This window comes from Phyllopteryx taeniolatus, chromosome 11 (assembly GCF_024500385.1).
Source record: "Phyllopteryx taeniolatus isolate TA_2022b chromosome 11, UOR_Ptae_1.2, whole genome shotgun sequence".
NCBI classification, from domain to species: domain Eukaryota; kingdom Metazoa; phylum Chordata; class Actinopteri; order Syngnathiformes; family Syngnathidae; genus Phyllopteryx; species Phyllopteryx taeniolatus.
Window position 1 is genome coordinate 5,898,878 of NC_084512.1, and position 17,706 is coordinate 5,916,583.

The following is a 17,706-nucleotide window of genomic DNA, read 5'->3' on the forward strand; positions in this document are numbered from 1 at the left end:
CTGCACTCCCAATTCCCACTATGTCTTTCTTTTGGCTTTCTACAGCTTCAGTACAATGACAGCTATTGGGACTCAAGGGAGGACAAAACAATAAAGCGAGCTTGATTTAAGTACTTACAGTTTTTCCAGAGCTGCCAAGCCATAGAAGGAGCCGTTCCTCAGCACAGCGATCTTGTTGTTACTCAGATTTCTGTTCAAGGGCAAAATATGTTTCGAAATTAGGTGAGCATACACAGCGCACAAGGAAGATCATGTCCCAGAAATTATAGATTTGGGATCCAGGTTAACTACCAGAACGATAATTATTGGCCCGATACTGGGGGAAAAAAATTACATCACACTGATCGGTCTGATATCGAAAAAAATGGACAGACGACAAGAGCTGTTTCATGCAGCAGGGCGCTGGTCGGCAGCAGCTGCTGCTGCATTGGTTCATGACAGTCATGGATATTTTGACCAAAATTTTTCACCTACAACACTAAAAATAGTCAATCGCCACAGTAAATTAGCATTTGATCGCGAGCACTAGCTGACATTACGATCATTCAGTGACTTTGAATTTGTCACTACGACGCTCATGACCGTTTACGTCCTTTGGAGCGCAGCTCTCAGCGAGACCCCACAGCCTACGGATCAGCATACTCGCTTAGCAGCACAAGCCAAAAGAGTTTTAAGTTCAGTTCACCAGTCCAAAAATGAACTACTTCAGTTAATAGTTCATAGTTCAGTTCTTTTTTGTTTTTTTCTCAGATGTTGACGTCTATTCCCCTTAAAATACTGGCATAGTAGCCAGCTGCAGCTTTCACCCGACACTTTCAAAAAAAAGGAGGAAAAACATGTTGCTTGACTGGTCTTTTTTAAAATAAGGAATTGAAACAGAAACATTGCTTTTGTCCTTCATGTGCAAACAAAAACACGCACCACAGTATGACAGGAACGATTGTGAAAGGACTTCGATAATTTTGCATTCCTCACAGCAATGGCTCACTAAATTAATAAGATATTTTATTTTATCTATTCTCATATTACAAAACAGAATAAATTCCATATCATGACAGTGTGATTGTACAATTTTAACTAAAGCATTCTGATACAAATAATTTTCCTCACGTTCACCTCGCGTTCTCACACAGCTGGGGCATGCCTGCCATGAATGCCGTTCTCAATTAATAATAATACGCACCCCCAAAGTTGACCTCAAAATTCTGGAAAAACCTTCTACCTATGTATCATGTATTTTTACAATGCATGATTTTGCTTCTACCCATATGATCAAAACATGGAGTATTATCTGTATTTTGTTAGTTTTTTTTCAAAGAATTATTCTGAAGTTAATCACTGTATTTGAACATGTAATCTTTTTTTTTATTTAATGGCTCGTATTTTGAAATTTACAGCCCTACTTTTATTTAGTAAATTAGAATACGCACAGTTGTGCTCATATGTTCGATTACCCAGCCAGAATTTGTAAGATGGGTACAACTCTTTAAAGAAACCATGAAGGACCAGGCGAAACATTTAATTTTATTTTAACGGGATTCAAATTGAAACTGTCAAGGATTTCAGAAGAGCATTATCATGAAACAAAACATAACCATAAAGAAATTAATGATGGTTGTTATTCAGTCATCAGACCATCACAGATGCTGGCTTTTGAACTTTGCGTCCATAACAGTCCAGATGGTTCTTGTCCTCTTTGGACCTGAGGACACAATGTCTACAATTTCCAAAAACAATTTGAAATGTGGACTCGTCGGACCACAGAACACTTTTCCACTTTGCATCAGTCCATCTTAGATGAGCTCGGGCCCAGAGTCGCCGGCAGCGTTTCTGGGTGTTGTTGATAAATGGCTTTTGCTTTGCATAGTAGAGTTTCGAGTTGCACTTACGGATGTAGCGCCAAACTGTATTTACTGACATTGGTTTTCTGAAGTGTTCCTGAGCCCATGTGGTGATATCCTTTACACATTAATGTCAGTTTTTGATGCAGTGCTGCCTGAGGGATCGAAGGTCACGGGCATTCAATGTTGGTTTTCGGCCTTGCCGCCTACATGAAGTGATTTCTCCAGATTCTCTGAACCTTTTGATGATATTATGGACTGTAGATGATGAAATCCCTAAATTCCTTGCAATTGTACGTTGAGGAACATTGTCCTTAAACTGTGCGACCATTTTCTTACACACTTGTTCACAAAGAGGTGAACCTCGCCTCATCTTTGCTTGTGAATGACTGAGCAATTCAGGGAAGCTCCTTTTATACCCAATCATGGTACCCACCTGTTCCCAATTAGCCTGTTCCCCTGTGGGATGTTCCAAACAGGTGTTTGATGAGCATTCCTCAACTTTCTCAGTCTTTTTTGTCACCTGTCCCAGCTTTTTTGGAACGTGTTTCAGCCATAAAATTCTAAGTTAATGATTATTTGCTAAAAACAATAAATGAAATCAGTTTGAACATTAAATATCTTGTCTATGTAGTGTATTAAATTACATATAGGTTGAACATGATTTGGAAATCATTGTATTCTTTTTTTATTTAAGTTTAACACAACATACCAACTTCATTGGAATTGGGTTTGTTCAATGTTTGGAAAAATACCGCTGTGAAAACCACTTAAGGTCGATCTTAACTTTGTCCTGGGTTACAAATACCATGTATAAATAACTACAAATATTTTTAAAATCATCATATGTGATTTGGCTTGTTATCAACAGTTATTGTCAATGTTAAATCACCTAAAACAATAATTAAACATTGATTGCTTGTTTTTGGTTGTATTTATTTACTTTATATGACAGTCGTTGCCACGTCACCATTACATGCTTTCGTTGGTGGTTTGGATACAGGCATCCATCCATACATTTTTTATACCACTTGTCCTTTTTAGGGTTGAGGGGAGCCTATTCTAGTTGATGCCTAAGAAAAAGAACACTACACCCTGGACGGGACGTATAAAGAGAAAGTCACATTCACACCATTGTTGAATGGGAACTGAACCCATGTGTGTGAGTGAACCACTACACAACAAATGTAAAGATATCACATTGAAAATTAAAACTTGTCAGTAAGTGAGCAGCTGCGTATGCGTATATGTTAGTGTATCAATACTTTACTGGTTGAGATAACTAATATGATATATCACATAATCAATATTTTGTCAAATCCCTAGGTCAGGGGTGTCAGACTAATTTTTTTTGTGGGCCAGATCATCGTTATGGTTTCCCTCGGAGGCCGTTACTGAACTGGGGATGGTCGAGTACCGATACCAGGTATCGTTATCGGGTCAATACCGGGTTTATTTCAAGGTATAGGGTACTTGTGAAGGCTGCCAATACCAGCCACCGATACTTAAGGCAAAAAAAAATCTGACATTGAGTAATTTCTCCTTGCCAGTAGTTGCCGCTACACTTCGGCAGTTTGACATATCAAATCATCATGTGCGTCGGAATGAAAGAAAGGTCTTTGTTCACAATTATCTGTCATTGTGTTTACTGAAATGTTATGTATCAAAAGTGAACAATTGTACTGGAATCGTTCATAAAAAAAAAAAGCGGTATTGAACATATACTGTAAACCCATATAAATGTATGATCGACTACTATCAGTACATATACACAACAAATTGATGGATAACTGGTTTTGAAATCAGAAGCATGTAAAAGTTGTTTGTTCTTATTTTAAAGGGGGTTTGATAAAGAAATGCTTGTAATATCTTAACGTTATCAAATGTGAAGAAAATCTACTAATTTGGTATTTTAGCGAGAGACACACGTCATTTACTTTCGTAGGCCACATAAAATGATTTAACGGGCCGGATCTGGCCTCTGGGCCATGAGCTTGACACCTGTACCTGAGGGGATATATTCCAGTTAAACAGGTAACACAACTATATTAAGACAAACACCATAGAGCCAGTTTGTGGGCATATCATTTATCCACCACAATTAAATTATATCACTTTGGTAGTTTTTTTAAATTTAAAATGTAATATGTGCAGCTGACTAAAATAAAACACAATGGGTAAGGTATGACAGTTACATGTCTAACAATCACACAAGCTTTTTAAAGTCCTTTCTCACAGTAAATTATGGGTAGACATTATCTATAAAGGTCTATGAATATTATTTCCAATAATTTATTAAATTCATGTTCTTGTGTCTTTCTGCCATGTGCTATACTGTATGTCATTTGTGCACTGAGAATAATTTGTACTGCAGTTGCATCATAATCACTCCTGTTTAGCATCAATGAATCAAATCACTCTCATCTAAACAGTGACCATTCACTGTTATTTCAAAGCACTTTTCATATGTACAGCAGCATTCATGAGTTGACATAATATCACATTTAACAGCCCATTGTCATGCATATGACAGGGAGACACATTACATAAAAGTTTATTTTGTTATTATTTCATAATTTACATCAAAGCTTACATAATTTATAGAAGATATTTACAAATATGTTGTTGTTTTTGTTTCAACTATTGTTTTTTTTCTCATGCAAGACTTGTTTAGCTAGTACATTTCCTGTTTCTTATCTTATGAGTGATATCATGGCAGTAACCTAAAAAAAATATAGGATTTTCTTCTTAAATATGTCTTCATATAGAGACCTTTGGCTGCACAGTCTCTGCTTATTTGTAGAGCCATTTACAATGAAAATGAGACCTAAACTGTAATGGATATGGAGTATTGTCTATGGCGGACAACTTTTTATACTTTGTTGTTATGGCTGAAAAAGACACTTTAATATGTAAGTCAAAATTTTGAGCCACAAGCTTGATTTTGATGGTCTGGTTTATTTTTTTCTGATTCACTCACATTTACACACAAACACGCGCACACGCACACACGCACGCACACACACACACACACACACACACAATTTCATTCCGACCCTACAGTGGAACAGTACAGACGCTAATGACTTATAGGATACTATTTCCACTGCCTAGATTGATGTCACTTCAAACTAGGCTTTACACGATCAGGATTTTTGGGGCTGATCACCGATCAGCGAGTTGAAAAAAAACGATAACCGATCCAATCACAAGTTTGAGGAATGTCTCTATTTAAATGACCTGTTCATTTACTGTATATACTTGTGTACTTAATTGCTCAAAAAATTATATTTACAATAAATAATGTATCTTTGTTCATCTATTTATGCCAGTGAGGCATAGTGACAGAACAAATGAATGGTCTTCTATTAGATAGCAGGAAGTACATCCAGTAATGTATCCACTTTTTGTGACATTTTTGTTTGTTGGTGTTCCGTGAGATTTTTCAATTGTAAAATATGTTCCTTGGCTCCATAAAGGTTGGAAATCATTGCTCTAGTCAGATTGTGTTTTCTAATCAGTCTGGTCAAACCAACATTACAACATGGCAGAAATAATTGGTGCTAACTTACTGTAATTAAATTACTTTATTTTTAATTAAATTACTTCACCCACACCAAAACTTTAGAGCATGATTCGACAGAACGGCGGCATGTTTACGTCCAACCGTTCGTGGTACCACTAGCTTGCTAGGCTACATAACGTTTTGTTGCCTGCTTGCGAGCCATATCGTATTAAAAGTACATGAACATACCTCAAGCAAGCCTTAAACGAACGTCCTCTCCTGTCCTGAGCACCGGTGACCACCAACACACGTTTTTCCCCATTTTGTCCTTATAATACCGTCAGCGCCACGGTAACGTGTGTATCCAGTCTGATTTGAGTTGACAAGATAAAGCCCAATGATCGTAAAAAAACGGGATGCATTGGTATCGGAATACAAGATTTTATTGCAGTAGTCTGGCATCGTGCAATCGTGAAAGAGCAAATTTGTCTTGTTGTCTGATCCGGGCATTACGTGTTGCCTGTCTCAGACCTGTTGTCTGTTCCACACTGCCGACATGTTTTTTATTTTTATTTATTTATTTTTTTTAAATAAATTTATTGGGGCGGCACGGTGGCCGACTGGTTAGAGCGTCAGCCTCACAGTTCTGAGGTGCGGGGTTCAATCCCTGTCCCCGCCTGTGTGGAGTTTGCATGTTCTCCCCGTGCCTGCGTGGGTTTTCTCCGGGCACTCCGGTTTCCTCCCACATCCCAAAAACATGCATTAATTGGAGACTCTAAATTGCCCGTAGGCATGACTGTGAGTGCGAATGGTTGTTTGTTTCTATGTGCCCTGCGATTGGCTGGCAACCAGTTCAGGGTGTACCCTGCCTCCTGCCTGATGACAGCTGGGATAGGCTCCAGCATGCCCGCGACCCTAGTGAGGAGAAGCGGCTCAGAAAATGGATGGATGGATGGATAAATTTATTGGCCGTCAGATATTTCCAATACTACGTCAAAAGATGCGACAAGGCTAAAAATAAACTAGCTTTTGGATTCAAATATACTGTGCACGATGGAAACACGGAGTAAATGTCTTTTGCGGAGCCGATCAATGACGTCATTGATCGGATCGGCGAATTATGACATTAAAGACGATCAGCATAAAATGCTAAATATCGGCCGATACCGATCAGCCCGATAAAATCGGTGTAAAGTCATTTAATGGTGTTACTGAAATTCATATCTCTTAATATTGATTAAGCTAGCTAGCTCTTAAATCATCACTGCTGTGCTGGTTCACCTCTTGGACAGTTTGCACACTCCTATGTATACTCCCACTTACTGTTAAGAAAAAAAAAGGTCCATACCCTCACCAAATTTTGTGTTAAAAAGTTGATGAATGGGTATCTGGACGGAAATGACACAAGAAAGTGGTAAAAGACTGCATGAAGTATTGTTATAGATATCAATGAGAAATACTTGCCATTGCCAAATATTTGCCTTGCTCAAGGCTACCACTATAAAACAAGACAGCATTCCTCCAGCACCAAGTTGCAACAGGTTTGAAGAGGAATACTTTGGACTTAGCTGTTAGGTGTTTAATTGACTTGCACATGTATAGGTATGTATGCATAAAAATCATCATCTGATAAAGGCAAATATTCTTGCAAATCTTACAACGCAATTCCTGTTTCTAAACGTTTATCGGTGCCCTGCGATTGGCTGGCGACCAGTTCAGGGTGTACACCGCCTCTTGCCTCGAGTCAGCTAGGAATGGCTCCAGCACAGCCGTGACCCAAGTGAGGATAAGCGGAAAATGGATGGCTGGATAAATGTTTATCGAGAAATCCGAATAGATTCTTCCTCGCGTCTCACCACCATAATGTTCATCTTTACTAGTTTCTAGTACTAAGTAATGTGTAGTTTCTAATGAATTTGTATTATCATGGAAGAAAATTTAAAGGGCAAATTACTGCATTTCTAATAACGGACAACTTATCAGACACCTGTCAACACAATTTGTTACCACATACTGTATACCTGGAATACTTATATATGTATTCTTTGGGGAGAGAACTGATCCTCCCAAGAGTGCTAAAGTGTTGGCCGGATAAGCGGAACTGTTCACAGGCAGTACTCTCTCATCTTAAACTCAGGATAGACCCAAGCTTCTGTCTGCAAGGTCATATCAGTGTGCAACATAATGTTTACATATGGGCCTGCCTCAAAGTTTTAATTTTCATAAAACCATGATGATGATGATTTTTTTTTTTTTTTAAAGTAAAACTTTAACTAATTAGGTCAAACAGAACATTAAAAATGAAAAAATCTTCTCTAAGAGAACTTGATAACATATATTTAGGATGACAACATTTACTGTCTGTGCAAGAAGGGAATGAGCAGACATAATTTCCTTGTGCTGCAAGATGTTTGGGATCCACTAATTTGCTGTTGTCTGCTAGTCGTGTGTTTTGTATGATTACATTTTAATTTCAAATTGATTAGAATGTCACATATGTTATAACTTACACTGGAGCATAGAGAAGGTTTACTGGATGCCATGATTGCTGCAGATGTAATCAAGTAGTTATTATGGTAGATAGGACCAATACAAATTACTAATAATGATGAATATTTAAAGAAGAGCCTCATGACTTCTGAGTTAAGCATACCAGATACATAGGTTGTGAGGAAATGATTTGACATTTGTTGGTAATCAATAATTTCATGAACTCAGAATTGTTTCTGTGACTTATAGTATATTAGACTTGTTGGGGGGATTCCAAGTATCAGTGTGAAATTCCTCAACTCAATTGGAAAAACCAAGCTGGGTAAATTGGGAGGGAGCCAAAAGTCAGAAAGCTACAGTTTATATGTTTTCATTATTGTTGATCCAGACATCAATATCCGACTGGGGCCCTGTCACTTCAGTTTTATTCTCACACAAAGCTCACTGACTTGAGAAATTTTAAGCCAATAGATGCCAGCATGAAGTCAAATGGACATGGTGAGAAGGAGCTGATAGGGTCGCGTTCGGGTCGGGTTCCCAATATTTTTTACATTTCCTGAAAATGAAAACTGAAAATAAAGCATTTTTTGAGGGTGGGTTGTTGATGTTTTAAGAAAACTTGCCAATTGAGAGTCACATATGGATGTTGTGAGATCATGTGATAGACTGTTCTGTCACTGTGTTTTTTTCTTTTTCTTTCTGTTCCCCAGAGACCTACACCTCCCTCTTTGGACATCCCTTACAGGGACAGGCAGCCTCTGTTTGAGCAAACTCAAGCGTGTCATGTGGTGTGTTTTTGTGTGTATGTATGTGTGTATCTGCTTGCCAGTCCCTAGTGCCTAACTCAGGCATATGCTTAATGTTCAAGAAAGGAGTGGAGTAACATAATTGATCATTATGTAAACAGACCCACTTTTGGGTATATGTCCAACTCATTATTTACATTGTCAATTTTGTTCCTTGTGGATGAATTGCAGAGAACATAATTGAGAGACATATTCAGGATCATAGGATTCTGTGGACTGCAGCTAACGATTATTTTCATAATTAATTAATCTGTAGGTGGAACGGTGGACGACTGGTTGGCACATCTGGTTCAAATCCCAGCCCCGCCTGTATGGAGTTTGCATGTTCTCCCCGTGCCTGCGTGAGTTTCCTCCGGGCACTCCGGTTTCCTCCCACATCCCAAAAACATGCGTGGTAGGTTGATTGAAGACTCTAAATTGCCCGTAGGTGTGACTGTGAGTGCAAATGGTTGTTTGTTTATATGTGCCCTGCGATTGGCTGGCAACCAGTTCAGGGTGTACCCTGCCTCCCGCCCGAAGATAGCTGGGATAGGCTCCAGCACACCTGCGACCCTTGTGAGGATAATCGCTACAGAAAATGGATGAATGGATGGATTAAACTATTGACTTTTTTTTTTATTAATCGATGAATAAAAAAAAAAAAAAAACATTTAAATTTCCAACCCTTTTTTCAAAAACAGGACATTATTTCAAATTGACATTGCAGAAAATGCACAAACATACAGTAAATTGATTATGATTCACTTACTGGTTTGGTCCATAACGTCTGAAAATAGGCAAAAATGTGGATCATTGTTTTCCAAAGTCAGAGCAGATGTAACATGAAATGTGTTCTGATAAAACAAAGATAATGAGTCTGCTTCCATGGGCGTTTACAGAAATCAGAGAATATTTACTGCTGAGAGGCTGAAATTTTCCTATGATTTGGACAATTTCAAGTTAAACAAGGTCTTTTAATGATTCATCGATTATCAGAATAGTTTGATTAATGATCGATGAGTTGTCGATTAATTGCTTACTCGAACAAAAAATAACGTTGCTATACTACTAAGTTTCACATTTTAATATGTGCATTTTACTGTGACTATTCTTTAACTTTTACCAACTGTTACACTCCATTCATTCAGCCATCCATCCATGCATTTTCTCGGTGAGCTGAGGTGTTAGAGTGATGGCTATATGTTGACTACAGCCTGGACTGGTCACCAGTCATTCAAAGACCAATTCTAAAGAGCACCAACAGTATGAAAGTCAGCTACATGGACTACATGAACTACATGAACTACATAATCAATGTCTTACAATGATGTCAGTAAGGATTTTGTTTTGGCTCCATTGCTCCCCCAACTGTCACAAAGAACAGACATTTCTAAGCCATTGTGGAGGAGGACTAAATATGCAGTTGATAAGCGGAACGGAAGATGAATGAATGAATGATTGGCAACCATGTCAAGAATAATCATTATTTCAGTATTTATACTTTTTGTCACATTTATGTTTGGTGGTTTGCCACGTTATTTGTATTATGTAAAATGGGTGCCTTGGCTCAATAAAGGTTGGGAAACACTGATTTATGGATATAACCATGATAATGCAGGTTAACTGCAGCAACAACTAATGTTCATGTTAATGTCAAGCATTCCAAATGGGAGTTTTATGGAGACAAGTGATATCTATGTCAGTTCTTCACTTAAACAGGAGCTTGGGCTTCTAATTTATCCTCGCTACAGCTGGGAGACACACTGTGTGGTCTGTCTGAAATGTAGCTAATCAAGAAAAGAGCCTGGCGGCCATGCACTAGTGCATAGGTGTCAAACTCAAGGCCCGGGGGCCAGATGCGGCTCACCACATCATTTTATGTGGCCTGCGAAAGCAAATCATACTCGTCAACTTCCGTGATTTTTTTTGCTAATATCTGTACCCAAATTCCAAATTGTCATAACAATAAACAACAATGTTGAGATATTGCATTTTTCTGTTACCAAACTCTTCTTCTACAGTAACTTAAACAACATTTGAACAAACTATTTTCCTTGTCTTCTGATTTCAAAACTAGTTATCCCTCAATTTGTTGTGTAATGGTAATAATAAGATTTGGTGATTAAACATTTCACTGTTCTAACGGCCCTCTGAGGGAAATCATAACTACAATGCGGCCCGAGACAAAAATGAGTTTGACACCTCTGCTTAGAAAAATCCAGCTGTATTATTGCACAAGAGCCGAAACCAAAATAGCAACCGAGACCATTCACACCACCAATCATAAGGTCCAAATGGAGCAGAGATCACAATGTTAACTATTACAAACATTTGGATCCGCTGGACTCAACATTTTGAGACACCTTTCTTCAACCAGCCAAATGTAGTGTTATTCTCGAAGATAGAGTTACAGGCACAGCCAATGAAAACAACATATTTTATGTCAATCAACACTGACCTACGAAGGGAAATTGACATTGCTTCGGGGGTAACCTATGAGAAGTTTGTATATATTGTCAGACTTTCACATTCTCAAATGATAGTGAGGCCCATCTGCCGAGGATACAACCTATCAAAACTGGGGAGGAAATTCCCAAGTTGTTTGTTCAAGTGGTAAAGAATGAGGCGAGGGGGAATTTAGTAGAATAAGGTGACTTCTTCTTGACTGATTAACCTCATTCTGGCATGCTTCATAAAAGTGTTTCCCTTGGGCTTTCAATGTTCAAACGTTTCTCAAGAAGTGGAAGCTTTGCTAGTAAATTTCATTATACTTGTTTGTTGCACCTCATGTCAAGGCAACTTACATTAATCAACATCATATTTCAGATTAAATTGCATCCCTAAACCTGCAGCATTCCAAATGAAGTTTTCTTCTTTTTAACATAGCAAACACATTTGTTATTGTTAACAATGAATGAAAAAGTAATGGTAGGGAAATTACATAAATCATAAAATGTGTCATTATAGTTTTAGTATCATCTGAAAATGATGTTTTTCTTCTTTTAAGATAATCTGTAATCATTTGTCGTAAAGAAACCCAAAGCTTGTGGATTCATAGTTTGGGTTCACCTGATTTTATGCATGCACATAAGGAGGACATAAACAACGAAAACAATTCATATTCCTGTCACAGGTTTCACATTGTTTCAATTTAGGCCTCCAATTGGTGGTAGTAGTGAGGAAGTGGGATATTATTTATTATTATTATTATTATTATTATTGGGAGATTGCTTTGGCCAGTCTAAAACCTTCTACTTCTTGCCCCCCCATTAACATCTTTGTTGCTTCGTTGTGTGTTATGGGTCATTCCCTTACTGCATGATGAAAGACTTTCAAATCAGTCTGGTTACATGTTTATTTAAACCGGTAGATTAAATGTTGTAGACATCGGAGTTAATTTTTCTGCTGCCATCATGTATTACATCATCAATGAAGATTAGTGAGCCTGTCCCAGAAGAAGAAATGCGAGGCCAATAGCTTGGCGAAACTGCATTCTCTTCTCTCTCATACTCTTTTGCCTGATGCTGTTGCTGACTCTATTATATGCACGAGTAGCCGACTGTGTTTTTTGTTTGTTTTTTTATTGTTTCTAGTGTTTTTCCCCCCTTTCTTTTTGTGTTTCATGTATATTATGTATGCCCTGTTTTATTTTGAAAACTCTCTGTGTGCCATCTTGGACCAGGACTCTGTGGAAGAAGTGGTCTTGTATCTCAATGTGACAATTCCTGGCTAAATAAAGAATAAATATAATTTTTAAAAAATAAAACATTTACTCATCTACTCTACTGAGCTTCTATGTTTAACCAATTATTTATATTTTTTTACCCATAGACAGACTTCTGGTTTTTATGTTGGTCACACTTCTTAACGCTGAATATAATATGCACAGGCAAAACCCTAATCTGAAACTGAGGGTTGACATTCATATTAATGTTTGAAAACAAATGTAGTAGGACAAACCTGGCCAGAGAAAGACACCTATCAGTCACATGTCTCAATACTTTGGCTGTCATGAAAAAATGACTGGGTTTAAAAAAAAAGTTAAATCTTCTAAGTTGTTTATAATATCTACATTTAAGAATTTGAATTGTTGATCTCTGAGTTATCCGTTTTTAGTAGGCTTTACACGATCAGGATTTTTGGTGCCGATCGCCGATCAGCGAGTTTAAAAAAACGATAACCAATCACCGATCCGATCACAAGATGGAGGAATGTGTCTTTTTAAATGACCTGTTCATTTACTGTATATACTGTATGTACTTAATTGCTATAAGAAATATATTTAAAATAAATAATGTATCTTTGCTACTCCATTTATGCCAGTGAGGCATAGTGACAGACAGAACAAATTAATGGTCTTCTATTAGATGGCAGGAAGTAAATACAGTCATTAATGTATCCACTTTTTGTGACATTTTTGTTTGTTGGTGTTCCGTGAGATTTTTCAATTGTAAAATATGTTCCTTGGCTCCATAAAGGCGACGTGGCGTAACTGTCTTTTGCGGAGCCGATCAATGACGTCATTGATCAGATCGGCGAATTATAACATTAAAGCCGATCAGCCGATCAGTATAAAATGATAAATATCGGCCGATACCGATCAGCCCGATAAAATCGGTGTCAAGTCTAGTTTTTAGCCTCGTTTTACTCAGCTCCCATTGTTGTCTTCAGTCTACAGGTGTTTTTGATCTCCCTTGGACCCAACCAGAGGTGGGTAGTAACGCGCTACATTTACTCTTTTACATTTACTCAAGTAACATTTTCCATAAACTGTACTTGTCAGAGTACTTTAACTGAATCATACTTTTTATTATTACTTGAGTATTTATGTGAAGGATTGATACTTTTACTCCGTTACAATGATCGACATGACATTTGCTACTTTTATTTATTCATTCTTGCATGTGCGCATCCATTTTTAGACTCCATCTACGACTTCCGCATAGGGTGCCCGTTGCGCCAATCAAACGGGATCACGGATGTCATTTGACTCCAATTCACCAATCAGACAACACAAGGCAGTCACATGACCTCGCACATAGCCTTCGTGAGTTAATCAAAATGACTAATTTTGGGGGCGGGGCGGACAGCAGCGCGAGTGTGTTTACTTTATAGACTCAAAAACAACAGCTTTGTCATGCAGTCTTCAATTGTGACTGCTCAAACTTGGATATTTCAGCCCACTTCTAACTTGAGAAAACACCTTGCGGTAAGTTGCAGATGTTTCTATTGTTGTTTTGACAGTTGATATGACAACATTAGCACTAGCCTATGGTGTCGCACACGCATACACAATCAATAAGTCTGTACAGCAAACAGCTTCTTTATCAAGTCATTTACGTGAATAAAGCAAATAATGTTTCTGTAGGGCCCAATGTATGTGTTGTTGGGTTTTGGGCAGTTAAAAATTTAAATGGTGGCAGGTGTGTGTCAACTCCCATATGATGTTCATGCTCTGATTTAAAAAAATTTAAATTAAAAAATCAGGAGTAACTTGAGTAACTTTTTAATTTTTTTTTTTTACTTGAGTAGTTTTTTCAGTGAGTACTTTCTTACTCTTACTCAAGTAAATATTTGGATGACTACTTTTTGTTTTTACTTGAGTCATATTATTCTAAAGTAATAGTACTCTTACTTGAGTACAATACTTGGCTACTCTACCCACCTCTGGTCCCAACATTGTATATTTCAAGGTTACGATATGTATAGCGATGTAAGAATACTGTATGTCATCACGTCACAAAAAAGCACACTCAGTTACCCTCATACTCTACACTTTTTCATTTTGATAATTTTATATTGATGGCCTAGAGATGTTTTTCAGACAAATATTTACTTTAATTATGATAATTCAGGTGACACTGATATTGGACAAGAAGACCTGGCTCTCGTTCTTGCTCTAATCCATCCCAAAGGTGTTCTCTCGGGTTGAGGTCAAGAGTCTGTGCAGGCTAATAAAAAGTTAGTTCACATCAAACTCTTTCATCCATGTCTTTATGGACTTTGCTTTGTGCACTGGTGCACAGCCACGTTACAAATGGTAGAACTGTTCCCACAAATTTGGGAGAATGTAATTGTCCAAAATGTTGGCTCCTTAGTTCCAGTGAAAAGAACTATGAAGGCTTCAGCATACCAAGAGGTTTTGAACAAGTCATTGTTCTCAACGTTTTGGGAATCGTTTGGGGATGGCCCCTTCCTGTTCCAACATGACTGCCTACCAATGTACAAAGCAAGGTCCATAAAGACATGGATGTGAGAATTTAATGTGGATGAACGTGACTGGCCTGCACAGAGTCCTGACCTCAACCAGATAGAACACTTTTGGGATGAATTAGAATGCAGACTGTGAGCCTTCTCGTCCAAAATTGCTGTGCGACCTCACAAATGTGCTTCTGGAAGAGTGGTCAAAAATTCCCTACACACACTCCTGAACTTTGTGGAAAGAGTGTAAAGCTGTTATAGCTGTAAAAAGGTGGACCAACGTCATATTAAACCCTATTGATTAAGAAGGGGAAGTCACTCCAGATCATATATGAGTCAAGGTAAGTGAGCGAATATTTTTAGCAATATAGTTGTGTGTCGCTGGCAGCACAGCAGTGGCTGTTTATGAGCCACTGACGGCGTTTTGCTTGGAGTTTTTGTTTATACGGCCACCAACTTATTACATCTTGATTATGTGCTTTCCGGCCAGTAAATTAAATACAGTTAATGCATTTCAAAGAAGCAACTTCACATTCTGTTTGCAATGCATCTCTCAACGTGTCAATCATCAATATATTAGTATTTTACTGCATCTCCATAGCTAAAGTAATATACTGTAACATTGATGCTTTACAATTAGCCACAAAAGGATACAGCAGAAGAAGATTGGGAGCCACTTAGATATAAATAATTCACACCTACTGAGCACAGATGTTTAAAGTACAGTCCATAGAGCACAATTATTGTCTGCACTCAGCCAAGTATGCTTATTAAAGGTGTATCAAGAGACAAAATCATATGCCGCATAACTTTCAGTACAGATCCTCCGAGATGGTTGCGTCATTGTCCGTTTATTACCCTGCAAGGAGAATTACGTGCAAAAAGATTGCAGCAATCTTCTTTTGTCACGCGGCTGTTAATTTTTTTTCAAAGTTAGCAAGTCTGAGCTTTGGTGGTGGTGCTACATTTACCGGTTGTGCTTTTTTCATGTAACTGCTCAGATCGATCAGTGTTGTGATGATCCGAAAAGGTTGGCTTTGCTCCATAATGTACTCCATTTTATTCGTTCATTAAAAGACTGATGGGTCAATGGGTCAAGCTAACCTGTGCATTTTTAAACATCCCCCAAGAGATGACAAAACTACTTGGGGGGGCAGGGTTTAAAAACACAGTAAGATATTGTGTTGTGCTTTTTTCATGTAACACTGCTCAGATCGATCAGTGTTGTGATGATTCGATAAGGTTGGCTTTACTCCATAATGTACTCCATTTTATTCGTTCATTAAAAGACTGATGGGTCAATGGGTCAGCCAACCTGTGCATTTTTAAACATCCCCCAAGAGATCACAAAACTACTTTGGGGGGCAGGGTTCAAAAACACAGTAAGATATTGACAGATAGAAGGTTTTAAAAAGATACAGATTAAAAAAAATACAACACTAATTAATTCAGAGTTCTTACACACCAGTTTCAATCAATGTTTACTGTTTTCAGATATCATCACTGTATGCGGAACAACAAGTCAGAACATACAATGGATCCTCTATCGTCAAAGGCCCTCGACGTCGAACAATTTGCAAATTGACCACCATTTTCTGGAAAATATGTTTCTTGAGTTGCTCAGAAATCTTTTTGTTTTTTTGTTTTTGTGAGACCTCAGTCAGAGCATCAAAGGAATCATTCTGGGGTTATTTCCTTGACTTTTTTATTTTTTTTTATTTTTTGGGGGGGGGGGCAACCTTACTTCAGAAGAAGCATGAAGAAGAGTGTCAGAAAAAAAGGATCATACAGTATACACCAAATGTATGCAGACTCCCATTCAAAAGTGTCCCAGGACTTTTGTTCAAGTAACAACATGACAAGATTTCCAAAAAATGACAATCTGTCAAAATGCAAAGTTTGGTTAGAATGGCTATTTCAACCTGAGCACAATGCACCAAAAATGTTGAAAATAAAATGAGAAATTGAGAGAAATTAGAAAAATGTGTGTGTGTGTGGGTGGGGGATGTTGGGGGCTTTTGGGGAACGCTTTGTGTGAGATCACATCAAGAAAATCTGGTCAAAAAACACCTTCAAATTAGAGTAAACTGTATAACTTCATTATGTTTAATTATAAATCTACAAAAATCACATACTAATTTTAATTGGCCAGGCTGAATTTGATTTTCAACTTATTTCTTGATGATGAAGATGCTCATTTAAAGGCCTGAATTAGCATTAATTGAGAAAAAAAAAAAATCATCTTTTAAAGGGATGGACTATTTTTTCAAAAGGGAAATAATGAAGCTAAGATATTCAAATGTGGAAATATTATATGAACCCATATTGTAGTTTGAAAAGTATTGAAAATGTCAGCATTGGTTGCCGTGGTAACAGGAGCTTTGTAATATAACGCTACTTCTCAGGAACTACTAGGTGGGTTTGGCTGAAACTTATGCGGCTACTTACAGTACCGTGAAAAGGTATTGGCTCCCTTCTCAAATTATTATATTTTTGCATAGTTTCACTACTTTAATGTCGACACCCTCTTAAAATAATGGCTTAAGTCATTTTTTTAAATTTTTCAGAAAACACAAAAAACTGCACCAAATGTTGAATATATGATATTTAGTAATTATTTCATTCAAAAAAGTAATGATAATGGATGACTATTGACATAGTCAGAAAAGAAGAGGAATAAATGACTTGGGCAAATTTGTGAACATGCCTTTATGACTTGAGCAATTTTAAACCTTCAACTCAGTCAATAATAAAACATAACTAACAAACTAACTAAACATAATGCTGAGGAGGTATGTGCATCTCCTCACTTCTACCTCCAGCTCTTCTTTGCTTGGTTCTTGACTGATGCCTATTAATGTGGCAAATTGTCAAAGAACTGATG

General features: G+C 37.6%; 1 protein-coding gene across 1 annotated transcript in view; it reads right to left on the minus strand.

Moving 5' to 3' along the window:
• Nucleotides 1-17,706, minus strand: part of LOC133485514 (adhesion G protein-coupled receptor A3) — a 230,774-nt gene that overhangs the window by 196,655 nt on the left and 16,413 nt on the right. The window contains exon 4 of the mRNA XM_061789329.1: nt 119-190. Coding sequence (XP_061645313.1) covers nt 119-190 — 72 coding nt within the window. The remainder of the gene's footprint in view (nt 1-118; nt 191-17,706) is intronic.